Consider the following 26,161-nt stretch of genomic DNA (forward strand, 5'->3'; position numbering starts at 1 on the left):
ATAAGTGTCCAAGAGTGGCTTTAAACTGCATCATAGAGTCAAAGTGTCCAGGACAAGGAGTTACAGACATGCCTGTTCTCTGCCTCCAGCACATTGTGTGCATTCTTAACCTTTGCAGCCTCTTTCTGACCATCTGCTGCTGCCAGGATGGTCTCATCTAGTCCCTAGTTCTCAAAAGCTGCAATGCATTAGGCATCTGCCAGGTCCTTGATATGGCTATTGCCATGGAGGGCTTTCCATGTATGACACCAGAGTGTGAGCTACTGATGCTAGGCAGGAGGAATTCGCGTAGTGGGAATATGGCTGGACACTCAGCTGTTACATGCACTTGTTGTTTCCAAGCATACAGTTCAGAAAATTAAAAAGAAACCCCACCCTGGGAAAAGCCCATCCTTAGGCACAGCATCCTTCTTCCTACCTCACCCCATGCTTACTCACTTCCCAACCCATCACCTCCTGGATTCCCTTTCCCTTGCTCCAAAATACAGTACCTAAGTTTGACCTCCTTGGAATTTACAGGTCACGTTTTACTTGCCTTTAAAAAATTTGGGGAGATTTAGTTGTGCAGGTTATAGGTAATTTTGAAATCCACGAAACTATTTTAATTAGCAATTTGAAATTTTCTTTGATGAGAGTGATCGGAGCAGGAAATCACATTCAGTAAAAAAAGTTGAGAAATGTAATTAACCAGCCCATGGCTATTATTTCAGCATCTTGTCAAGAAACTCTGTCATTCTTTTCACTCTGATCCCCTTTGTCATGTGCCAGCCACGTGGCTATCCAAGGTGGCCTGGGAGGAGCCGAGGTGACACAGTGATAGATATGAAGCACAAGCAGCACTTCTGGGTCACTGTTTTGGCATCTACCAAGCAGCAGAAGACACTGCTTGAGAAATGTGGCTGCTCCCACTTTTCCCTCTGCTCTGGGAGTCATCAGAGGCCCATCCAAGACAGACCTGGGAACCCTTTCTCCTCTGCAAGGAGGGCAGGGAGAAGGTAGGACGCTGGCAGATGGCTCTTCTGCCAGCGTCCCACACTTTTTGTTTTCTCCACAGCACACCCAGTGATTGAGAATGGGCAGGTGGAGTGTCCCCAGGGATACAAGAGGCTAAACCGGAGCCACTGCCAAGGTAAGGATGCTGCTTTTATCTCTCTCTCCTTCCCACAGCCACTGTCAGAGCTGTAATTATCTACACAAGTAAAATACAGTTATCTAACTCCCTGATACAGATCTACAAAGAATGTGACATAAAAATCCCAGTGCTTTCATCAAGGATGAAAAAATACAGGTAACACTGAACTACAGAACTTAGCCAATAAGCAGAGTCAATGCATAGTTTGGCTAGCACAAGAAAACTCACCTATTATACTAAGTCCTACTGACACAGTAAGGACCTGTGCTGCTGCTCTGCTCTGTGTGAGTGTCAAAACACTCCTGTTGTCTGAAGCAACAGAAATTCTGTTGCCTGAAAACATTTTGAAAGGTTGTCGACTTGTTCTGTTGTCCATTTTCAAGTGACGAAGTGCCACAAAAGCGAGTCCTTCTGTCCCAAGCGTGTTGCTTGCCCATGCTGCCAGGCTGCTCTGCCTGCCCCAGGCTGCTGGGGTCTCTCCATTTCTCACTCACACAGTCCCTCAGCTCTGTATGAAGAAGGTGCCTTCTCTCCACTTTTCTGTCTGGTTCATGTTGATTTTCCATCTCTTGGCCCACAGGGCTTGTGTTTTTCCATGCTCTGACTAAAGTGAAATTTTATGGTTCCCTTCTTGTGATTCATGATAAGCTGAGCGGTGTCATCGCAAAGACACAGCAGGGACCCTGAGCCTTGGCAATGCAAACCCGGGGCTGGCAACTGCATGACTCATCTCTTTTAGCTGGGACTTTCCACCATGCTTACTTAATCAATGATTCAACCTCCCTACATTGTCCTGGGGGAGAACTTTCAAAAAGGCAACAGCTTCTATTTTCTTTGGTGCTCCCATCTCGTCCTTTATGTGGCCACAGACAGCACAGTGGGTATGAGGAGCTTTCCTGAGACATGGAATAGAGAGGTCAGAGGAGCAGAGCAGCCAAGGAACTCATGTCAGAGAGCAGAGACCTGCAGTGCCTGCTCTGGATATGTGTCCCTTCTGGAGCAGGGAGAGGCTCAGCGCTCTGAGGTGCAGGGGGAAATGGCATTGTGGAGTTGGCTGGGAAGATGTTTTTGCACATGAACCATGAACCAGAGATTTGTGCGTTTATGTGTTCCTTCTTAGGCTGGGCTGGAGAAGTACTGTTCTGCAGATAGTCTGCTGCCTTGAGGTACTTTTCCCATCTCTGCTGCTGCAGTGGGATGTGTGTCAGGAAGACAGCACCTCAGTTAGGATCCAGAGTGGGCAATTTGTCATATAGACTTTGGGAGAGGTTACATAGGACTGTCTCTTCCTAGCCCAGGTAGGAGGGAGGCCAAGGGGCTGGACAGCAGCTGATGGTTCCTGAGGTCATTGGCCACAGGGAAGGAGCTGAGCTGGGAAGAAGCTGAGATCTGGCTTTGCAGGCTGTCATCAAAGCACAGATGAGTGACTGGAAGAGGGCCCAAGCAGGAGCCCACTTTCCTCTGTTCTGTATGGACAGAAAGGGTTGTCCCTGGTGCCTTCCAGCAGAGGCACAGAAGGGTTATCTCTGCAAGATCTCACTTCCTTTCCTTCCTGCATCCCGTTGACCAGGAACAAGACTGCAATGAGCCTGAGTTGGGAGTGCTGGGCAGACCCAGTCAGGAAACCTCCCGGTGCTGTTGGGACCAGCAAGAAAGATGGCACTGGAAGGGACAATGTGATTGCTATACATGAAGCAAAGATTGCCTTGGAGGCTGCAGGCTGGGGTTCCTGGAGATGGTAGTAGGGAGGTATGCATGCACAGGACACACGGCGGCACCTTGGTGTCTGTATGTCCTTGGTGTCCACTGCTGACTCAGGTCCTGTCTGCTCACCAAGCACCAGTGTAAACCACCCTGTACCTTTCCACCAGGAGCTGACTGACCCAGTGTGGCCGTTTCTGAGGAGCACTGGCAGGCTGAAGTAGGGTGGGAGGAAGCCGATGAGACAGCTTACAGATCTTGGTTTCTGGTCCCTGAGACCTCTTCTTGTGGGCCACCCCCATCCCCGGCATGCTGCAGGGGGTAGGAGTGCATGGCCCCAAATGTGTCTGCCTGCTCCTGTTCTCTGTGAGGATTTCCACCGCGGGAGGGTACTCTGCTGCCAGTGGAACAGAGGGGGCTGGACTGAGGCCAGGACATGGCCCTGTTTTATATTAAGCTCATAAAGCTCAGCCCTTGGTGCTTGTTTGTTTTGTGCTCTCATTACTCTAATCCCTTCAATCCCTTTGCTTATGCAGAGGCCAAACACTTGTGTGTCAGAGTTGACACGGTGCTCCAACCGTGCTGGGGAGTGATGGGAGTGAGCTCTGGGGCTCCTCTCGAGAGCCCAAGCCTCTTCTCTGAGTGGGGTTCCCAGCCCATTTGGGGTCTGGACACTGTTTTTTATTGTGAACTCTGTCCTGTGCGTGGCACAGAGGAAGAAACCATTACTTGTCACAGTGCTGACACGGTACTGCCACAGCCACTCCTCCTTACTGGAGAAGCAGGAGACACGTAGGCAAGTGGCGCTGCTATACACAGGCTTCCTGCACTATCCCAGACAGAAAGTCTCTGCTAATGGTTCCAGAAGACGTCTTCTTGCCATGCAGGGTGCTTAGTTGAACCTCTCTGTGTTGAGTTTTGTTGTATCTCCATTCGGGTTTCTGCTCTGAGGCCAACAGTTCTGATCAGTGGAGAAGGAGGTTCTCTTGGGACTCACTTGCACTTTATCTAGAGAGAGCTTGAGAGCTGTCCTTCCTCATTGTCTGGGGTGATCATAGGGCAAGCAAGAAGCTGTCTGTGCCACCCTGGTAGGAAGATCTGGAGATTAAATTATTGTACATTATCTGCTGAAACTTCAGCCCCAGGAAATTCACAGAGGCATGTGCTGGGCCAGCACAACGAAATCCTACTACTTCCTGGCCTGCTGCACATCTCTGTAGCATTGGTACTTCCAGTAGACTGAACATCATGGCCTGGTCTTGATGGCCCCTGTGTGTCTCAGCCATATATGGGCAGCTGCCAGGGTGAACAGAGTAATTTAAGAGCACAGGACTGGAAGAGACCTCTCAGGTCATTAAGTCTGAACTCCAGTTGTCACAATTGGCTGTGCAATACTGCCACTTCCACCAAGCAGGGATGCTTCAGCTCTGAGGAATAAGGTAGTTCTGGGAAAGCCATTCCTGAGCCTAGCTGCTCTCAGTGAGGCTCTTCTGGTGTCTTCCTTCTTCTGCGTGTCCCAGCAGCCTGCCTCTGCACCCCTTCTACTTTGAGACAGTCTCTAGAGCACCACTGGGTACTCTCAGGGCCCCTGAGGTCTCACCAGAGCCTTGTACACTGGCATGAGGACTGGCCTGTACCTTGGGAAAGTGTTTGTCATGTTATCTAGCATCACATTGGCTTTTCTTGGTCACAGCTGTCCTGTGAGCAGTGAATATGTCCACGTCTCTCTCACTGCCTGCTCCCACCTCTTAGCTTGTAGCATATGTTACTGTGATTTGTCCCAGGGTGGTGCTGAGGTTCATCACACTCCTGCCACTCTGTTCTCCCACCCAGCTCTTCCTGCACTGCTTGTGCCTGCAGACAGAGTGCATTTCATCAGCACACTTACTTTTCTGGGGCAAGCTCTTTAGTGAAGATATAAAGCATGATCAATCCATGATACGTGGACTCATCAATCCATGAGGGGTCCTTCCTCCTCATTCTCCACTGTGAAAGCTGCCCTCAGCTCCCCCTTATGTACCTTTTGGCAATCTCAGTCTTCTCCAGCTTAACCTACACATTCCTACATGGTGCTTTAGGAAAGGCAGGTGCTGTAGGCCAAATGGATGAGATAGATAGTGTTTCCCAGGGATAAAACCAGCTCCCTTCCCAAAGACTGTGTCTGATGTTGCATGCTGAGTTGGGGGCAGAGGCTGGGCTTGAGGCAGTTGGCATCTTCCCATTTGCTTGACCTGTTCCCAGAAAAAGACACTACAGTGTTGAGCCAGAGCCTAGCTCACCATCCCTCTGCTTGGCACTAGGCTCCATGTGTGCAATCAGTCACTGACCTTCCTGCATGCCAGCACTGAGTTTCCCAGCAAAGATCCTCCATGGATGATGGCTCCAGGCCAGCAGGACCAGGGGACAAGTGAGAGGACAGGACTCACCAGTCCAAGCTTGCAAACAATGATCATAATTTCCCATAAGAGTGACCCTGCCAGGGTGGCTCGCCGGAGGGGCCACATCTGTTTTCCACAAGGACTGCAGACCAGAAGAGTCATTCACAAGCCATCCCTGCAGCTGCAGTGAGCAAGCTCTGCACCACAGATGTGGGATGGCTGACACCACAGAGGTCCCCATCATGCTGCTCACTGCAGAGGCTGCCTCAGACAGCCCAACTGACACCGCCTTGGTCCATGGCACCTGAATGGGAGGGTTGGGGGTTCAGTTCACCCTCAGCTTCCCCATGTCTCATTGTGCTCTCTCCTCCCCACAGATATCAATGAGTGTTTGATGCAGGGCCTGTGCAAAGATGCTGAGTGTGTGAACACCCGTGGCAGTTTCCGCTGCACCTGCAAGCCTGGAACCATGCTGGACCCATCCCGTAGCCATTGCATCTGTAAGTGCTCCAGGGAACCCCTCAGTTTGGGAAAGGGGCCTGAGCAGGACCCCACAACTGAGTTTAAGCTGCAGTGTGCTTTTAGCCTCTTGCAAGGGCGCCTTAGTGCCTGCTGTGCTGTTCTGCACTTGTGTGCAGCATGAGACCCCATGCCTCACCCCCCTTCATCCATCACTATTCTCCATGGACATCTCATGGCCTCTGCAGCTGTTTGCTGCGGAGCCCAGCAGGGATGTGCCTGCAGTGCAGCAGCAGAGGACGCAGCCTCCTGGGCTGAGCGAGCTCCCACAGTACCTGTGTTTGCTTGGAGCTGGCGCTGCTACAAGGATGGCCTGATGGCTGAGGTCCAGGAGGTATTCTGAGGAAAGGATGGGGCAGCCCTTGGGCAGGCTGGGAGGCATGGGCAAAGAAAGGCCTGATGATGGGAAAGCCAGGTGTCCTCATTTCTCCCTCTGGTGAGCATAGAGCTTGACCCCTGGCACTTACCCTGCTGTCGTGTTTCAGCGGACAAAGCAGTGTCGATGGAGCAGGGGCTGTGTTACCGCTCAGCAGCTGGAGGAGTGTGCTCCTTCCCCCTCTCGCACCACATCACCCAGCAGATCTGCTGCTGCAGCCGTGTCGGCAAGGGCTGGGGGAAGAACTGTGAGGAGTGCCCTGTGCCTGGCTCAGGTGAGATGTGCCTGCTTTGGCTTTACTTGCTCTGGTTAGACTGTGGCTTTGCCTTGCCTGAACTTGCTGCCACACAGACAACTGCAGGACGCAGAGCTGAGCATTGCAAATGCTGGCCTGTGGGGTGGTTACAGCAACCCAGGGAGCAGACCTCGATAATACTTGGAAGACAGAGAAATCCATGATGGGAAACCACTCTGTACCAGAGGGAGAGCAGAGCCATGCCTGTGCCTGGCTTTGCTTGACAGCCTTTTTGTCTCTTGTATATCTTCTGCTGGGATGAAAGCCAGGTGAAGATGACTTTGGCATATCTCATCATGGGGAAGGGTGAAGGGGAAAGCACCAAAATCCTCAGGGCTGGGAAAATCTTCAGGTGGTTTGCGCAGAGCATCTTGAGTGATGTAGAGAGCACTAAGTGCCAAGGTAACAGGGGTTCACTTTTATCTGCTCCCTTGCTCAGCTTGGACCTTCCAGTGGCATGACTCCTTCCTAGCAGTATTGACTCAAAGGAGGGATTTCATTTTTGGTGTCTGGGAGTACTAGCCAGTGCCTGTTAGCAACCCAACCTGCCCTGTGAGCAGATTCCTTCTGCTCAAGGCATCCACCCACTGCAGCCTGGATGTGTTTCTATAAGGATTTAACCCTTAGAAATCTCCAGAAAATGATAGGATGGGAGAAACCACTACCTGCATTAACATACATGCCCATCCACCTTCACTCCTTGTCCTTTCATCATGTCTGGGTGTGGAAAGCCAGGTGATCCCTGCACCGTCCTCTTCCTTCCAACCTCTGCCCTCTAAAGCTTTGATTTGTTTTCCCTTGCAGAAGCCTTCAAGGAGATTTGCCCAGCAGGACATGGCTATACCTACTCCAGCTCTGATATCCGCCTGTCAATGAGGAAGGCAGAGGCAGAAGAGCTGCCTCTTAGCTTGGAGGAGCGAGTGGAGAACAGCAACTGGACAGTGAACTGGGCAGCAAGAAGATACCAGGTGCAGGACAGCCTGCGTGGGAGCATCCTGGAGGCATTTCCCCACCCTGGCAACTCGGCAGGAGAGGGTAGTGTGGGGTCTACTGCTTAAAGCTGCTCCATCTGGGCCTCTAGCAAGGGTGGGCAAATTCCCAGGTCCTGCCATGCCTCTATGAATGGACTTCTAGCTGATACGGGCTTTCTACATCTGTGTGAATACTCAAGGTGTTCTTTGGTTCCTGGGGCATGAGACACCACTTCTTCAAACCTTTGAAGAGGAGGTTGAGTGTTTTGGGCTCCTGCAGCTGCATCTTCACAGCTGGTACTAACTGGCCAGGCTGCCTCCACCAAGACCTCAGGTCTGCATGGCAGCCATGGCACTGCAGTCCTTGGGCTTTTGTCCAGCCCAGCTGGAGGGAAGCGCAACTGACTGCTTGTGCCAGCAACTGCTGGAGCGGGAGCTCCTGGGGTCTGCGCACTGCCAGGAGAGGAGTCCGGGTGTATTGACTTTTGGAACAAGCTCTTGCAGAGAAGCATGCGGGACTGAGAGACAGAGCCTTAGAGGTGGGGTGAAGCTAGGGCAGCCAAGGTTTGAGGAGGATGCTCGCCTGCTTTGTCTCTACTCACTGTGCGCTGTTTCACTTTCCAGGTGAGGTTTCTTTTCCTGCACAGGTGAGTAAGGTTTGTCTTGCTACATCTGGGTGCATCCATGGTAGCTTGATGGGCAGGAAAGGGGATGTCATACAAATAGGTGACAGGGAGGTGTGAAATGTGGTCAGATAGAGCACTAAAGAGAGCAAGTAGCTGCTGCTGGAGGGAACAGCATATGAACTGCAAACCCTACCGCGCCAGCTGAGTTGCTGTGGATGAAGGCACGGTGCTACCTGTCTGCTCAGCCCTTTCTGAGGGGCCATTAGCTCACATGAAAAGGAGCTGGGAGCTCTGCTGCACTGGTTCATGGTCAGTGTTGACTCCAGCAGATGTTCGCTCGGGCTGGGGTAGGAACTCAGGCTGCTGTCAGCCCAGCCTGGCTGTGGGGCTGGGCTGACATCAGGGGAAGGGGAACCATGGCAGAGAGCTTGAGAAGTGCTCCTCTTGGAGTGCTCAGCCCTCAGAACATATTCAAAGCCCCTCTGAGAGGGGACACAACACTGCCATTGTCACTGCTTCATAGACATGAGGTGACTTGCCCAAGGGCAAATGAGAAATCTCAAGACAGGGCAGAAATTTGAACCAAAGCTTCCAAATTTGAAGCAGATCTAGGCTGGGACTTGTGTTGTTCAGCTGCCTGTTTTCTTCATCCCTTGCACAAAGCTCCTTGGAGTGGAGACCCAGGTTGTGCTCCCATGTCTCCTTTGTCAGGCATAGGTTTGCCAGGAGGGGATGCTGAGGAAGAGCGTTGAGCACCAAGGACTCATCTTGTAGGTAGCACTCTGAGGCAGGTCGAAGTAGTGGCTGTCCTCAGCCCTCCAGAGCTGCTGGTGACAGTGGCAGTGTTTATGATGCCCAGCTGCTCTTCCTGGCTGCATCATGGAGATGCCTGCCCCATGGCAGTGCCCTAGGTCTCACCTGCATGGCATGCTGCAGGGTCCTTCTGCAGGTAGTCCCCTGGGCATGGCCAGGAGCTATGTTTTGCTCAGGACAGAGTGGCCCTGCCAGCTGCACCCGGGTATGGCAGCTTCTCCTGCCAGCACAGTGTCTCAGGGAGCAAGAGGATCCGGGACGTGGGTGGGAAAATGTCTCAGAGACGCTGCATCCCAGCTACATGCACGTGGATAGAGGCAGTCCTGTGTTTCTGTCCCTTAGGGTGCTGCTGATGCCACCGCAGAGCCTGCCACACGCAGAGGTGGGTGCCTGGCTGGCGGGAGGTCAGGGCAGCCAGGGGGAAGAGGATGGGGCAGTGAAGAGGGAAGAGAGCGGCTCCTCTGCACGGCAGCCCCTAGCAATGGGCAGGATGGGCCCCCAGCTGGGCTGGCTGTGGGGTGGCATGGAGGAGCCCTGCCACACTGCGGTGGCTCGTGTGGGGCTGTAGAGATGCGGGGAGGTGGTGGCTCTCCAGTGAGGTGGAGGAGGCTATGTTAAATAACAAGTTGATGAGGCCGCTGCAGCCACGCTGTGGCTCCTTCCCATGTGCTGTCTCAGGTCTGTGAGTGCAGGGACACACAGCATTGGTAAACCTTGTGTCTGCACCTCTGCCTGTGATGGGAAGCTGGATGTCACCTCTATTCTTCTTCCTCGGCAGAAGAAGAGGAGTCCTGGCGTGGCCCTCCCCAGCATGGTCCCACCACCACCTGGGATGCTGCTGCTCCAACACAGATGCCAGCACAGGGCTCAGGTGTGTGTCCACGGCTCTTAGGGATTTCCGCCCTCTCTCTGACTGAGGCTATGGAGAAATTATGCCCTAAACTCTGCCCAGAGTCTCTGTCCCTTTCTCAGCCTGCTTGTCTTCCCACATGCCTCACTTGACTTCCCAAAGAAAAGTCCCTGCCCTGCTACCCTGAGGTGTTGTCCCAGCCTGGTCCCAGCTGTTGCCAGCCAGGGAAAGCCGGCTGGCCTGAGGAAACGTGAGAGTGATCCCATATGGGGAGCGAAGTGTTTGACTCTCCGGATCCTTCCCTGCCTGCAGCTGGCTTGCGCGGTGCAGCAGTGGCTGCCGGGTGCAGGGGATCTTGCGCCTGCTCCGGTGGCTTTGGCCCCATTCCCTTGGCGGCGCAAGCTGACTCATCGGGAAGGGGGAGCACAAGGGGAGGCATGTGGCTCCTGGGGCGGCTTGTTTACTGTGCCGGAAACAAGGGCACTGTTGTTCCAGGATTGCTCAAGTGTCTGGGAGTGCAGCCCCTGCCCTCCGCCGGGGGCTGGAGCACCTTGGGGAGCAGGCCTGGGGGAGGCACCTTGCTGAGGAATGTGTCTTCCTCAATAGCCTTTTGTTTGGGGTTGGGCTGGGCCTCCCCCTACCCTGGCCGGCTCAGTGCTGAGGGGTGTGCGATGGCCCACTGCCCCCCCACCGCCGCCTGCGCCTCACTTAGCAGGGCAGTGGCAGGGGAGCCTTGCTCTCACCCCAAAAGGAGCCCCTTCACAGGCGCCAGGCTCTGCTGACAGCACTCCTCTGCAGTGTGGGGCTGGCTGGTTGGCTTCTTCACCACCCTTTTGTGGGTCCGGGGCACAGGTGAGCAGTGCAGGGGACTGAGGTGTCCCAGCTGGGCTCAGGCCGGAGGAGGTGGCAGGGTCTGCTATGTCACCCACACAGCCCTGGGGCATCAGCTAGCTGAAGACATAGAAGAGCAAGCTGAGCCTGCTCCATCTCTCTCCAAGAAGGGAAAAAGCAGCCTCCCCAGCATGGTGCTGGGGACACAAGGCAGACCCTGTACTGTTGCCCCCAACCCCATGCTCTCTTCTCCCAGGCGTCAGTGGCTGTGCCTCTTCATCCCTCTCCTGTGGAGCCGGTGCTTGTGTGCCCAGCGCAGAGGGATACAGCTGCTTGTGCAACCCTGGCTACATACTGGACCCCAGCCGCCTTCACTGCATTGGTAGGTTGGCACCTCCTCTGCCTGCTGGACCTCGACGGACTGTTTGGTCCTTCAGGTTCCTGGGGGGAGGTTTTCTGGCAGCTCTGCTGAGCCCCTGCCCACCTGCTGCACCACGGGCTGGCAGGAAGCTGGCAGGCAGCTGCTGTGGTGACTGCCTGTCCCTGTCTTCTTCCCTTGCCTGGGCACAGATGAAGATGAATGCCTGAAAGATCCTTGTTCTGGAAAAGGTCGCTGCATCAACAGTGTGGGCTCCTATTTTTGTCTCTGCTACTCTGGGTACGCCCTGGCTGTGTCGGAGGGCAAGCAGAGCTGTCAGGGTAAGTGTTGTCTGCCTGGCATGGGGCTGCCATCTCCCCAGGGTCCCCCAGTCTCCCGCCCTGGCACTCTCTCATGCATATGTACACACACACGCACTCATGCACACTTGCACACACACTTGTACACCCATCCTCCCCCCGGGCCTGCCCACAGACAGCCTGATCCGTGGAGATCACCCTTTCCTGCTCCCACAGGGACAGGACCTTGCCTGTGGAGATCTGGATATGGGCTGCTGATGCCAGCCTTGCTCACTGCTTCATGGCAAGGGGGTGCAAGGCAAAAGTCATCTGGGCAGAGCCTGCTGCAGAGGGAGCAGCTCCTCTCCTGCACCCAGCCTTCCCCACACGGGAGGGAGAAGACTTCAGTACTGTCTCTCTGTTGCCAGATCGAGATGAATGTGAGCAGCCCTCTACCTGCCAGGGACAGCAATGCATCAACACTCCCGGCTCCTACCGCTGCGAGTGCAAGGAGGGCTTTGCTATGGGCTCCAGAGGACAGTGCGAAGGTGAAGCTTGCTGCTCACTGTTCCCCTGCCCCTCCAAGCCACCCTGTTCTTTTTCTCACCACTCCATGTGTCCTCCTGGAAGGGAGGAAAACCCTCCCTTGTGTGTGCCCTGTGCCCCTCTGAAGGGCTGCCTGCCCTCTCCTCTGCCTGCAGGAGGGACAGGCTTTCCTGGGTTGCAAAAGGCGAGATCTCCCAAGATCCTCTCCCACCTCCCCAGGGAAATCCCCCAGAACCAGCCCATGCTAGTTTCCTATTCTGGGAGGAGATGCCCATGCGTTTCATGCCAGCTTGACTCTGTCACCAGACCCTCGTGCTGGCAAGCAGTCTGCAAGGAGAGCAGGCTGCAGAGACTCAGGCCACCTGTCCCCACAGCATCCTGTTCAAGTGGCACAACCTGGCTCCTTCAGAGCATTCAAGAACATATGATGTGCCTGATCAAAGATCCCCCTTTCTCAGTAGCTCATCTCCAGCAGAGAGAGGGAGGCTATTTTAGGAGGCAGTATGGGAAACAGGACATGCAGAGAATGCTGCTCCCTCCACTCGGCCTCCAGAAAGCACTTGCTTTAAGGACTTCCTGAGCTGGAGGATGCATCCTAATCATGGCTATGAAAGTCCCTGATGAAACAGCCCTGAACAGATGTTCTCTGATCTCTTTCTCTGCCCTTGCACATTCCTGTCCTTGGCAACATCCTGTGGCAGCGGGTTTTGCTGCTGGATTATGTCAGCCCTCAGGTGTAGGTGTAGGATACTGAGTGATAAGTGGGACTATAAGAAGTGTTGCCCAAGCCATGGCAAACTCATCTCACCTCCTCTTGGGTGTTGATGTCCCACAGAGGGAGACTGAGGATCCAGCTGGAGGGGATATCCTGGAGAAGGCTGCACGGTTTGCCTTTGGGAGCCTGAGATGAGTATGTTTCTTGGCAGATATCAACGAGTGCGTGGATCCCAGCCCTTGCCCCCACGAGAAGTGTGTCAATACGCTGGGCTCCTACAAGTGTGTCAGCTGTGGGGATGGCTACCGGCCCAGGAACGGGAGATGTGTTGGTGAGGATCGTGGGCCATCCCTGGGCAGCAGCCTTGCCCTCCATGGCAGCGCTCTCTGCAAGACTCAGAAGGAGCAGGGGCATGGGCAGCATGCTCCTCCCACAGGCAGCCAGCCTGCATGGCCCGGGCACAGTGCCTTTGCAATTTGGGTGGCAGAGGTAGCCCTGAGCACCCTCTCATTCTTCCATATTGCTCTCTGCTGTGTTACGCAGATGTGGACGAGTGTCTTGCAGAGGGGACCTGTGCTCATGGGCAGTGTGTCAACCTGGATGGCTCCTTCCGCTGTTCCTGCTACCGGGGCTACAATGTGGCACCTGATAAGAAGAGCTGCCAAGGTACTGGGGAGCCATGAGACCCTCTGAAGTGTCACACACCTGGTCCAGAGGTTTCTCTGTGCTCTTCCTCACAGCACTTGGCCTTGCCTGAGTCCTGGCCACCGTGTTGGCTGGTTCCCTCAACACAGCTGCCCATGGTCATGGTTCCTCCGTGTCCTTCACACTCATCCTGCTCTCCCTTCTGTGCTTGCGCAGACATCGATGAGTGCGCTGCCCAGGATGCCTGTCCCTCTGGACTCTGCCTCAACACCGAGGGCTCCTACTCCTGCATGGCTTGTGATGCTGGCTACGCTGTGTCCAGAGATGGCAGCATGTGTGAAGGTATCCCTTTCCCAGGATCAGAGAAGTGGGTGTGGAGGGAAGAGACATTGCCATAGCTTGGTTATTGGTGGTGCCCAGGGACTTTCCTAGCCCCAGGATCCTTCTCCAGTTCTTTAGCTCTCTGATTAGCAGATAGCAGCGGTGCTGCAAGCATATGTCACCTAGAGCAGCATGAAGGTGATTTTCTTCATCCAGGGGAGGGGTGAGGGGCAAAGACTCACTGGTGAGACTCCTGGACTAATGGTGACTGTGAGGATGCCAGGCCAGAGGAATACAGGAGGCCTGGAAACACAGGCAGAGAGGAGCTGTGTTTGGTTCAGTTCAGAGCTCTGTGCCTGGAAGCATGTGGCCTGAATGTAGGTCCTCAGCAAAGGGAGGAACCTTGTGTCCACAGCCACTGGAGAGACTGTGGGCACTCAGGGTTCACCTTTTTTCCCCAGCCCTTAGTGCAACTTGGACATGTTTTAAAAGGAAAGAGTAGATCAAGGGTTTGCTGTGCCAGGTATGAGTGGCAGAGAATAAACAGCAGCACAGATCTGTGTTGGCTGCTTTGCTCAGACATGAGAGCACCTGGTCCCAGCCTTGCAACCTGACTGCCCCAGTGCAGGCACCAATACTCCCTTCTTGGTGGCTGTCTTGCATCAAGAAGATGTCTTGATGCAAATTCCCTGTTTGAGGCAAGGGAAGGGGGGGGCACAGCTGGCAAAGGTTTTTGTTTAAAGATTGGCTGTGTGCTACGAATTTCTCTCTGAAGCACTTGCAGAACTCTGCAGCCCGCACATAGCTGGCAAACAGGAGGTCTTGCCTTTGATGTGACTCTCAGAAGACCCCCTGCATGGGGTCCTCCAATGGGGGAGAAGAGGGAGGCTTTCCTCCCTCTCTTCTCCTCTGTTTCAGTGTCTGAGAAAGCTAAAGTGAAACGAGCTCATTTTCCATCTGATTTTTTGGTGCAATAGAAGAAACATGGCTTGATCCCTTCCATTTGCCCACCCTCCACTCCTTTCCCAAGATTCCATGTGAGCCCCTTCTCAGCCACCTTGCCTCAGCCATGTCACAAAGGCACCTTATCACGGTTTGATACTGTTTGGGTCACACTGACCTGATGGCAGGATGGCATGTTCTTCCCTGCCTTGGCTGGTGGCCTTGTCTGTGGATCTGGGTTTCATATTTGAAATATGATAAGGGTTTAGTGATAAATAAACTAGGTTATGGTTCATCTCTAGAAGGACTGAAGAATAATGCTACTTGCAACCAGACTGAACAGCTGACCATCTTGCCCCAAGGCAGTAGGGAGCGATGCTGGATGCTCATTTTTGCCTGTGCCTCCTCAGTGCTCTGCAAAGGGCAAGAAGATGTCCCTGCCCTCAGGAGCTGCTGGTCTCGGGGTTTTAGCTCCTGCAGGGGAGAAGAGTACAGCAGGACCTTCTCCATTAGCATGTCTTCTACTGCCTGCACAGCAGCCTGTGCTTCTGGTTAGCAGCATCCTCCAGTGCTTTCCCTACCTGATGGGCCTGCAGGTAATGGCAGTCTGCTGGCATGTCACAGCCGTGTTAGAGGAAGGCAGCCCTCTCTTCCCTGCTGGGAGCAAAAACCTCAGTGTGCAAGCAGGCTCTGGCCTAGGCCTGGGGGAGGTGGGTGGGAGAGGGTTTGTGAGGAGCTCTGCAGTTGGGTAAGAGCTTTGCCAGGAGAATGATATTTTGGGCAAGTCTGGCAGGTAGGAAAGCAGAACTGCAGAAGGTATGGCTGGTGCTGGGTTACTTTCCCGATGTTTGCTCTTGTGCAGTTGGCTGAAGAGAGGGTTTGTCAGCAGCTGTGGCTCTGTGCTGGCCTCTTGGTGGTTGTGGTAACCAGTGCAGAGCTCTGCTAGAGGTGGACACTGGGGTCAGCAGTATCCCTGTGCTCACACAATCACAGGATGGCTGAGGTTGGAAGGTATCTCTGGAGATGGTCTTCAACTCCCCTGCTCAAGCAGGGCTACCTAGAGCTGGTTACCTAGGACCGTGTCCAGGTGGGTTTTGAATATCTCCAAGGAGGGAGACTCCACAACCTCTTTGACTATCTATGCCAGTGCTCAGTAACCCTCACAGTGAAAAACTGTTCACATTGGACCTCCTGTGTTCCAGTTTGTACCCATTGCCTTTGGTCTTGTCATTGGGCGTCACTGACTTGGTGCTGGGATCCCGTTTATCCTGGTCTTTGTGATGGAGGAGAGTGAAGGTTCTGGGCTGACTCCTCACACCCCAGTAACAGGGAGTCTGTGCCCTCATCTCACTGTGATGGGATGGTCTGGGAGGGCAGCTCAAACCCACCTTACAGGCCAACAGCTGAGCGACGGCTTCTCTGAGTGGGCATCTTCTCCAGTGGCAGCAAAAGCTGGGGCCTCACTCTGTGCTGTGTCCTTCTGCTTGGCAGATGTGGATGAATGCGAGGACCCTGCTGTTCAATGCCTGTGGGGAGACTGCAGGAACACCCTGGGCTCCTATGAGTGCCACTGCCAGGCTGGCTTCCAGCTTATCAATGGCACCGCATGCGAAGGTATGAACCCCATCCCTGCAGTCCTCTGGGTCCAGGACATACAGCCTCCCTATATATCCCCATCTAAGTGCCAGTTCTAAGGCAGGTGATGCCAACTTGCATAGAACATCCATAAGGTTGTAGGTAAATGCAGGAACACAGTGGACAGGAAAGATCTCTGTCTCCATGGTGAGAAAAGCAGGGGCCAGGAGCCCTGTGAGGACTGCCTGTAAGAGTCTGGGGAGAGGGAATCCCTGTGGCTTAGGCGAAGGATATCCCCTAGAGCTGGGTGTATGGCCCTGACTCTTCTCTCTCTGCAGATGTGAACGAGTGCCTGAACAGTGAGATCTGCAGCCCCAATGGCGAGTGTCTCAACAGTCATGGATCCTACTTCTGCATTTGTGCTCCTGGCTTCTCGAACATGGATGGTGGAGTCAGCTGCCAAGGTGAGCTGCAGGATGGCAGGGGCATACCTCAGGTCCTGCCCTCTGCTCCCTCTCCTGCTGTGAGAGTCAGGTTGACAATTTTGGCATGATTTTGCAGATGTGGATGAATGCACAGACAAGTCCCGGTGCTCACAAGGCCAGTGCCTGAACACAGAAGGCTCCTACAGGTGTCTGTGTGAAAATGGTTTCAAACACTCCCAGGAGACTGATGACTGCGTGGGTGAGAGATCATTGCAGGGGACACCAGCCCACTGGGATTCGAGGGGGTGGATGCAGCCAGCGCAGCGGGGAGGGCAGTTCAGCTCCCAGCACCCCAATTTGCTGGTGACTTGTAAGGAGGACTAGCAATGGGTCTGAGCCTCTGGCCAACTGAGCTTGACCCAGGTGCTGCAGTGAGCAAGCAGGGTCCTCATCTGACCTCCCCTTGCTCTCCTCCCTGCAGATGTGGATGAGTGTATAGAGTACGGGGATGCCATCTGCGGCACGTGGCGGTGCCAGAACAGCCTGGGCTCCTACCGTTGTATCATGGGCTGCCAGCCCGGCTTCCACTGGACCCCCTTGGGTGACTGCATTGGTGAGTACAGCCCCAGGTGTCCCTGTCTCACCTCCTAGCAGGGACAGGGTGGCTGTGGGACATCTCTGCCAGGGGCGTGGGGGAGAAGGAGGAGGCGTGTGGCTGGTGGAGATGCAGATAATGCTAGGAGTTTGTTTTCTTGGCTGAGCTGCCTGCTTGTGTCTAGACTTCTCTCTTCCTGGCATCTGGAACAGACACCGCATTGTGCTGCTTTCCGCTTGGGGAGAGTCCTGGGCAGGTTACAGCCATTCCAGGCTTGGGGCTGGATCACAGCTCCCTGTATGCTGTGCTTGCTGGGGCTGCTGCCTGTGCCAGTCACTTGCCTGGCAGGGCTGGGTGAGGGGAAAAGCTGCTGGTACCACTGTGTGCTAGGCTGTGGAGTCTGGATTTGGAGTTCAGGCTCCAGCAAAGAGGAAAGAGCTAAGGGGTTTTTGCAGTTTTTTGAGGCTCCTCCCAGCTCAGGGAAGGCTGCAGCAAGGAGGAGCAGCTGCCAGCCACTGGGCTCAGAGCTGGGCCAAGACTCAGACTTAGCATGTGGTGCTGCTCCTGGCCCTGGGAGCAGCGGGTTGTGGGCACACAGCTGCTCTGCCCACTCCAGGGAAATCTGCTCTGTGCAGTGGTAGGAGGGGAGCGGGATGCAGCCAGAAGGGCTGTAAACCTGCCTTCCATAAGCAGACAACCCAGTTGAGACTGTCCAACCCCACCAGGCTGAGGCAAGGCAGAGGTAAGTTCCTGGCACTATAGCAGCTGGAGAAGAACCAGGCCAAGAAGAACGGGGCAGGAGGGTATCATCCTAGATCTGTCTGCACTTGCACCACACACTTCAGTCGCATCCTTGTGTCTCCTGCCGATGAGCAGCCTGTAGGCTCCTTGTCCCTTTACGCCTCTGCAGGGACCAGCACTACCCTCAGTCACCCCTGCCAGCCGCTTCCCATCCATTTTCCATTCACACCCTGCTCCTGTCACTCTATCCACATGGCCTCTCTGCCGCTTTGGATGCTGCAGGGCACTTCTCTTAATACACACACTCAGAGCAGGGTAGTGAGTGTGGCAGACAGACCCAGTCTCTCACATCAAGGCAATGCCTGCCCCATCCCCAGGTCCTGAGGTCAGAGCAGAAGGACCTGGGCAGAGGGGACCCACTGGGAAAGGTGGGGTCTGGGGCAATTCCTGCTCTCCATTCTGCTGCAGACATAGATGAGTGTGCCAATGAGACGCTGTGCGGCAGCCACGGCTTCTGCGAGAACTCAGAGGGCTCCTTTCGTTGCCTCTGCGACCGTGGCTATGAGAGCTCGCCCTCTGGGCACTACTGCATTGGTGAGTCTCCTGCGATCACTCTACCGGTCAGTCAGGGACACCCATTGGCAAATGCCAGGCCAGTGTCCCCACTATGTGACAGCTCCTGGGGCATGGATGGGGACTGCATGCATGACAGCTCCTGGGGCATGGATGGGGACTGCATGCATGCATGGAGAATCTCAGACATGGACAGGACAGCTCATGGAGGCAAACCCCCCCGACCCCTTAGCACAGTAGATCCTTGGGACTGCAAAGGAGCAAGGCGCTGTGAAAAAGTGGCACCCAGTGAACATGGAGCCTTTCTCTGTGCAGGTGGAAAGGAGGCACTCAGGGGATGGAGGCACTGAGGGTGCCAGAGGGGTATTTTAATAGGTGCCTGGAGACAACGGGCAGGGTGTAATATAAGAAAAAATGTTTTCACCATGAAGACAGGCAGGCAGTGGAACAGATGCCAAGATGGCTGTGAAGTCACCTTCTTTGGAGATTTTGAAGACCAAATGAGACAAAGCCCTGAGCAGCCTGGTGGGATCCAGTAGCTGACCCTGATTTGAGCAGGGATTTTGACTAGAGACCTTCAGTGATCTCTTCAAACCTGGATGATCCTGTGAACCAGTGATTCACTGCAAACTGGAGTTCACACTTCTTGAATGCACTGAGAGCAGGGCAGGAAGCTCTTGCCAGACTTGTGTTGAACCATGGTGTAAAAAGAGTTCTCAGTTCATCCCTGGCAGCTTCCTTCTCCCTGCTGAAGGGTGACCTCATGCTGCAGACCATGCACAGGCTGCCCGTGCAGAGGCAGAGCTCCAGCTGCCACCACTGCCCCTTGCTTTGCAGATGTCAATGAGTGTGAGCTGATGGTCGCCGTGTGCGGAACTGCGCTCTGCGAGAACGTGGAGGGATCCTTCCTCTGCCTCTGCCCCAGTGACCACGAGGAGTACGACACAGAGGCAGGGCAGTGCCGGTCCCGAGCAGCCATGGGTGAGTAGGCAGCTAGGACGTAGGCATGGGTGGCAGCTAGAGCAGGAGCATGGTAGCCCTGGCGGGGGTGAGATAAAGCTGAGGGGCTGTCAGGGCTGTACAAGCCCACACCGCCATGGGCAAGCTTTGGTCTGGGGAGAGCTGAGGAGCCTGAAAGTGGGGACCTGGGAAGGCCACCCTGCCGGTGATGGGTGCACTCTGGGAACTTCTAGGTGTGGGGTGCTGCATTGGGGTGCCAAGGATCCCATCCCGTCCCCGCTCTGCTGTCTTCTAGAAGGCCCCAGGACACATGCAGCCCATGTCTCTGACAGTGCAGAGCTCAAACAGTGCTACTACCACATCAGCGACGTTCGCCTGTGTGACAGCGTCCTGGCCAAGAACATCACCAGGGAGGAGTGCTGCTGTACTGTGGGGGCAGCCTGGGGTGACAACTGTGAGACTTACCCCTGCCCCATCCCAGGCACAGGTAGGACTGTGGCCCCACCACACCAGGCAAGGCCGGTGCTCTGCCTAACAGCTCCACCTGGATTGCACTAACGAGCTGTTTCTTTTCTTCCCATCCCCCCTTGCCATCTGCCTCCTGCCCAGTGGAGTACCAAGAGATCTGCCCTCTCGGGAAGGGCTATGTTCCCCAGGAAGATCCACTCTCAGGAAAAGTGTCTTTCACAGGTACTAGCACCATTTTCTCTCATTTCTTTCAGGGTGAAAAGAGAGGGTGCCTACCAAAGCCCTGCATGGAGATGCATCCACAGAAATATCTCCCCAGGGCTCTGATGTGGGATACTAAAATCCTGCTTTGCTCCACCCAGAGAAATCCCACATTGCTAATATCACTGAGCTGGAAGTGCTCCTTCCCCCAGTCCTGCCTCACTGCTGGCAATGACTTCTCTTGGTGCAAACCTCCTATGCCCATTTTGAATCAGGGTCCAGTAGAACACAACCCTTCCAGTTACTGATAGATCTCCATGTTGGCCAGCTGGCTCAGTCCTTGGCACTTCACCTTCAGGGAAATTGTGTTCTCAACCTTCCAGAAACACACATGAATTTCCTGTTTGTGAAAGTATCCTGTTCTACATCGTTGCTCCTCCTGTTCTGCCTCTGGGTGCTTCCCCCTCTTCTCCCAGGCATGTGGCTGGTGGGAGAAGCAGGGGGCTCACTTGGGGACCTGCCAGTGATCCAGGCCAAGGTGCCATGCTGGCTTTCTGTGGGCTCAGCACCCAGCCCACCCTGCTTCCATGGCTCTGCTCCCTGAGACACTCTCTCTCCATCCCTCTCTCAGACATGGATGAGTGTGAGACATTCGGCTCGGAGTTCTGCCGCAATGGACAGTGTTTGAACACGGTTCCGGGCTACAAGTGCTTCTGCCGTACTGGCTACTTCTATGACTCCAGCAGGCTTGAGTGTGTTGGTAAGATAACCTCAAAAAGCAGGGGGGTCCCCCACTGTGTGCAGAGAGACAGATGTGGTGCTGCACCCAGAGTTGTCCTTGCTGTCTGTGCCACAGGGCCATCTCTGGATGACAGACTTCCTGGGAGCCTCCCAGGGAATGAAAGAGGGGGTGGCAGGGAAAGGGTTGCATTGTCCATGTCTGCCAGCCTGAAACATTGCTCTGTCCTTGTGCGTGCGCAGACCAGGACGAGTGTCAGAACGAAGTGTACTGCATCAACGGCGAGTGTCTGAACACAGAGGGCTCCTACCACTGCTTCTGCAGCCTCCCTCTCGTGCTGGATGCCACCGGCAACCGGTGTGTGAACCTCTCCAGCAGGGCAGGTGAGCCCAAGCCCCTGCGGCAGTACACCTTTCCCCTGCTCATCCCACCCTGCAGCTGGGTCTCCCAGGAGGGAGCAGCAGGTGGGGGCTCAGTGCTGGGCTTAGGGGTGCCAGTGCCAGCACAGCATGCAGCCAGGGCAGGGGCTGGATCTCACGGTTGTCCCTCTCAGGACAAGGCGAGATGGCACTCTTCTGGACGATTTTTGTGACATCCTTTGCTTGTGGCACCCACAGATGCCTTGGAGGAGTATGAAATCCACCTGGACGTCTGCTGGCAGACCGTTGCCGACTACATCTGCCAAGACCTGCTGCGTGGCGAGCAGACCACCTACACTGAGTGCTGCTGCCGTCTTGGCGAAGCCTGGGGCCAGAACTGTGCGCTCTGTCCGCACAGGTCCTCCGGTGAGCAGGGTGGTGTGGGCGGGCTGGGCTGCTCCCGGTTGTGCTGGGCAGGGTTGGCCATGTGTGGCTGCAGTGAGGGCTCCTCTTGTCTGCCTGGCCAAAGCCAGTCCACCACTTCTCCATGGCTGAGCTGCACCAGTGGTAGGATGTACCTGAACCTGGTTTGCAGTGAGTTGGAGGTGTCCTGTCCAGGGAGGGAGTTGCTCTATCTGTCCTGCTGCTCCTGCTTTGCTCAGGAGGGGTGAGGCAGTGGCAGCCTGGGATGGGAGCACACTGGGAACTGGGGTGCTCACTGCTCAAGGACTTGCTGGCCCCAGACAAGAGCTAATCTTCTTGAAGGTGAGATGCCGTCACCAAACTACAGAGCTGCAGATTTGAAGGCCATCGAGTGCAGGCCTGGCTCAGTTGGCCCAGTGTGGATGCATCCTGTCCAGCTGTAGCAGACCAATCTCCCCTGAGCTGGGGTGCACTGACCCTTCCTCTTCTCTTACCACTTCCAGCCGATTTTGCTTTCCTGTGTAACGGGGCCAGTGAAGACAGTGAGAGAGGGGCTGAGCTCCGAGAAAGGCCTAGATATGAGTATGGACCAGGGATGGAAGACCCCCATTATGGCCTGCCCAGCCCAGATATAGGTCCCTACTACAACTACCTGGAATCTGAGTATGGAAACCCCGATACTGGTTTCCCTCGGAGGGAACCCAACAGTGAGTTTCGTGGCAGCCCACTCCACCATGGCCCAGGGCGATCCCCACCCCGCTACCTGCCCAGCCAAACTGGTGAGTACTGGGAGACACAGAAAGGTGCCTTCCCATCCAGTCTGTGTCCACGGGGACTGCCTGGCAGCTCCCATCCCGGCCAGGATGCTCCAGACTTGGTGCAAGCCCTGCTCCTGGCTGCTCTGAGTTGGTCCTGGCCCCAGCAGCACCATCTTGGCACATGTGCAATGTCCCCTCCACGTTTGGGCTGAGGGTCACCCTGCTCTGACACCGTCTTGCCACCTTCCAGGCCTCTACGAGGGCTTTGAGGGGCTGCAGGCTGAGGAGTGTGGGATCCTGAATGGCTGCGAGAACGGGCGCTGCGTGCGCGTCCGGGAGGGCTACACCTGCGACTGCTTCGATGGCTTCCAGCTGGACATGACCCGCATGGCCTGCGTGGGTGAGTGGCGGCTGGGGCCAGCCTGGGGCCAGCCCAGGGCTGTGTGGGCAGCCTGGGCCCGGCATCCCTTGGCAGCTGCCGCTCTCTGGCGGTGCCGGCCGGGACAGCTGCTGGAGGAGCCCCTGCTCTCCCTGGTGCTCCAACCCGCAGAGCTGGGCGCCCTGTCCTGGAGCTCACTGGCCACTTGCTGCTGGCAGCTGAGTCAGCTGATTGCTCCCTTCTTCAGATAACACTCTTGTACATCACCAGCCACTGTTACTCTGTCCCTGCTTACTTTCCTCTACATTCACCACTGCCCTGGTGAAATTCCTCACTTTCCACACTGCCCTTATGAGACACGGTCTCTAAACCTTCTCTCTGTGACCACTCTAAATCCCTGTGCCATGTCTCCATCCTTTTCATAGTGCAGCTCCCCATGCCAGCTGAGGCCTCAGGCACTGAACAGAGCAGATGAAGACCCTCTTTTTCCTTTGGCACGCCACTTAACTCCAGCTCCCAGCATCCTTACTGCATGACACAATCGTGCAGCTTCCTCATACAGAACCCGTGGTCTCTGCCTCCCCAAATACTGCTAGGCAGAATGGCTGCCTGAGCTGTTACTCCTTGTTCTGCATTTGTGTGCTGTGTTTCCTTTTCCTTGGCTGCAGGGCTTTGCACTTATCTTCAACGAATTTTGTCTGGTTGATTTTGGACCGCTTCTTTGTTTGATCAGAATGAGTCTGAACCTCATGGCCCCCTCAGAGTGCTGGCATAAAACACATACATTTCATAATCATGGGGATTCTTCCTTTGTCCACCTTAATGACAACACTGAATGGAGCAGAGGTTAGGACAGACCCCTGCAGGCTATGCTTTAAACGGCTTTTATTGTAACAGCCAGGTATTGCTAATTATCTTTGAAGTGTCCCTTTGCAGCCTGTTGCACAATTGCCTCAGTTTCATCTAGACCATATTTTCTCAGTTTTCTTGAGTGTGTCATGTGAGAGCATGTTGAAATCCTCACCATGGCCCAGGCACATCATATCCACTGCTTCTCCCTTATCTGACATACCAGTTTTCAGGTCAGCGAAGGGAACCAGATTGGCTTAACGTAATCAGGCCTTCGCAGATCTGCACCAGCTATTTAATGACCCTGATATCCTTTGGAAGGTTATGACCTAATCACTAACAAACCTGGTCTGCTTAAGGGAATGAGGGTCAGCAGTCTGTAATTCTTGTTTCTCCTCTGTTTTTGAACATAGTTACCAGATTTATCCTTCCTCTGGTCTCTGAGAGTTCCTTTATCCTTCATCTCAGAAAAAGTTACCAACTTTTCAGGGACTGCAGGAGCATTAAGCATGCGAAGATGAGTTGCACCGAGCCTTTAGCAACATGAAAGTGCTTTATCTATGCAATTGTTGAATGTCTCCATCACAGTATGGCCTTTCCCTCCCTGTCCTCCTGCACTCTTGTTTAAACACTTCAAACATGGTCTGTGCCCTGTCTGGTCACCACAAGCATTTTATGATGGCTGGAACAAAGCCCACGTTAGCTGCTCCAGCCAGCTTGGCTAGCTTTTATTTCCTCTGCTGATAAGGACCAGACCAACATTCCCCATTGTTTCCTGCTAGTGTATTTATGGAGCCTTTGCTTGTTGCCTTTCGTGTCCTGGACTAACTAGCACACATTTTACACTGGACCCTGTCTCATTTTTCTTTTTTTTCCCCTTCAGTTCTCCTACGTGGTGATTAGTCATCCCCATGTTTTTATCTTGCTGAATTCAGGCCTTTAGAGTATCCGCGCAGCTGCCATGGTGCTTCCCTTCTCTCTTCCCCAATAGCATTGTTTTACTTCTCCTCTTGATTTGGTGATCCACAGACAGCCCAGCCTGTCTGCTCTTCCCCCTTTTACCTTTCCCTGGAGGCAGCAAGACTGCCTCCCCCCACTTCCCAGGCTGTGGAGCATAGGTCCCTTGATGGCCTGCCTAAGACCTCTTTGGGCTTCTGAGTAAGCCCATCCCATCTATGGCAACATCCTGGTCCTGAAGTTTAGCCCAAGACCATAGTGTCCGTTCAGCCATTGCTTTGGCTGCATATGAAGGCTGCCTTGCCCTCAAGCTCTCTCATTTCACGTTTCCCCTCTCCTCCTTCTTCCTCTCATGACAGCTGTGCTTCCTCCTACTGCACCAAAAGGTTTTGCTTCCAGCCTCCCTCCCTGGGGTTGCACTACCCTTTCTTTGCCCCTCCACCTGTGCTGGGGACAACCCGAGGTCCCTGGGGTGGCAGAGCTCTTCATTCCTCCTGGGGTCCATCAGTCACTGCTGGGGCCTTCGCTCTCCCTTGGGTGGCCAGCTGAACCCGTTACCTGCTCCCCACTCCTGCTCCCTGTCAATCTGCATGGTTTGAGGCTGGAATTTGTGGTCAGAGGGCTTGGACCTGCTTTGGCAGTTAAGGATTTGGGCTCTGGAGGTCCTGTGGGCGCAAACAAGAGCTCTGGGTGCACAGGGATGCTCTGCCCAGCTGGTGGCCCCACCACAAGTTGGGGTAGCTCTGGCAGGGTGTCCAGGGAAGCACATTTAGCAGAGCAGACCCATCGTAGTGAGGCAGCTGCTGTGGGACTTGCGTGCAGGCGCTAGCCCAGCGGCGAGCCGGCCGAGTGAGCCCTTTGGCACAGTTTGCAGGTTAATAAAACAAGCTCTTGTTTGCGCAGTGCGAGATCCCTCTGTGTTCTGGGCCTGGAGGTGATAATCGGCCTCTCAGGGCCACCATCATCTGCCTCCTCAGCCTTGTTGGATCAGGAAAGGGTATTTTCCGAGGCTGGAGTTGGCCTTTCTCCCAGATCTTATGCTAGCACAACTTATCAGCAGGAACCTGCCAGCCTGGGGGTGTCACCAGCAATAGACCATGGCTGGGGACTTATCTGGTGTGCATTGCTGGCGGCGGGGCAGGGAGGGCTCCCTCCTGTGCTGGGGGATGCCAAATGCTGGGGATATTACCCTTGGGGACTGAGAGGGCGCTGCAGATGTGCTGAGGGGTGTAGGAGGCTGGTGGAGTCACGGTTGGCATTCTGGAGGTGCTGCATGGGGAGCATGGAGCACCTGTGGGGGAGGGCTGGCAGAGTGGCAGGGGCACAAGGAGATTGTGGCTGTGGGATGTGACTGTTTGCTGTGCCACCAGCTCACCCCTGTCCTTCTTCTCCTTGCAGACATCAACGAGTGTGAGGAGGTGGGTGGCCCTGAGCCCTTGTGCCAGGGTGGCACCTGTGAGAACACGGAGGGCTCCTACCGCTGCCACTGCTTGCCAGGCTACGTGGCCCTGGCCCGGTCCCACCACTGTGTGCCCCAGACAGCCCAGAGCCCAGCAGCAGCGTAGCTCTTGGGGAGTGGGGCTGAGGGTGTTCCCATCCGGCGTGCGACTCTAGCACCCTGGACCTGGCAGCATGGAGAAAGGTCCCCCCGGGGCTGCGGGTGCTTCGAGGCTCTTCGCTCCTTCCCCTCCAAAGCGCACAACTTCCTCGCCACCTCTCTACAGGCCAGGGCTGAGCTCTCAGCCTCTGCATCCCCCCCCCACCTCCTGCTGCAGCAGAGCCCGCCCCAGCTCCCAACACCCGTCGCTTTGCCCCGTGCCATGGAGGCTCCCGGGACACCT

General features: G+C 55.0%; 1 protein-coding gene across 1 annotated transcript in view; it reads left to right on the forward strand.

Annotated features, from left to right (window-relative positions):
* The window catches only part of LTBP2 (latent transforming growth factor beta binding protein 2), a 72,565-nt gene extending 46,657 nt beyond the window's left edge, over positions 1-25,908 (forward strand). The window contains exons 9-34 of the mRNA XM_080344912.1: positions 1,055-1,129; positions 5,589-5,711; positions 6,216-6,380; positions 7,206-7,441; positions 9,154-9,193; positions 9,590-9,682; positions 10,749-10,874; positions 11,063-11,191; positions 11,578-11,697; positions 12,622-12,741; positions 12,954-13,076; positions 13,272-13,397; positions 15,810-15,932; positions 16,232-16,357; positions 16,455-16,577; positions 16,800-16,931; positions 18,123-18,248; positions 19,065-19,208; positions 19,483-19,674; positions 19,797-19,877; positions 20,488-20,616; positions 20,838-20,978; positions 21,213-21,380; positions 21,881-22,156; positions 22,386-22,535; positions 25,719-25,908. Coding sequence (XP_080201038.1) covers positions 1,055-1,129; positions 5,589-5,711; positions 6,216-6,380; positions 7,206-7,441; positions 9,154-9,193; positions 9,590-9,682; positions 10,749-10,874; positions 11,063-11,191; positions 11,578-11,697; positions 12,622-12,741; positions 12,954-13,076; positions 13,272-13,397; positions 15,810-15,932; positions 16,232-16,357; positions 16,455-16,577; positions 16,800-16,931; positions 18,123-18,248; positions 19,065-19,208; positions 19,483-19,674; positions 19,797-19,877; positions 20,488-20,616; positions 20,838-20,978; positions 21,213-21,380; positions 21,881-22,156; positions 22,386-22,535; positions 25,719-25,885 — 3,554 coding nt within the window. The 3' untranslated portion in view covers positions 25,886-25,908. The remainder of the gene's footprint in view (positions 1-1,054; positions 1,130-5,588; positions 5,712-6,215; positions 6,381-7,205; positions 7,442-9,153; positions 9,194-9,589; positions 9,683-10,748; positions 10,875-11,062; positions 11,192-11,577; positions 11,698-12,621; positions 12,742-12,953; positions 13,077-13,271; positions 13,398-15,809; positions 15,933-16,231; positions 16,358-16,454; positions 16,578-16,799; positions 16,932-18,122; positions 18,249-19,064; positions 19,209-19,482; positions 19,675-19,796; positions 19,878-20,487; positions 20,617-20,837; positions 20,979-21,212; positions 21,381-21,880; positions 22,157-22,385; positions 22,536-25,718) is intronic.
* The last annotated feature ends 253 nt before the right edge of the window (positions 25,909-26,161 follow it).

Source organism: Nesoenas mayeri, assembly GCF_963082525.1.
Source record: "Nesoenas mayeri genome assembly, chromosome: 5".
NCBI lineage: Eukaryota > Metazoa > Chordata > Aves > Columbiformes > Columbidae > Nesoenas > Nesoenas mayeri.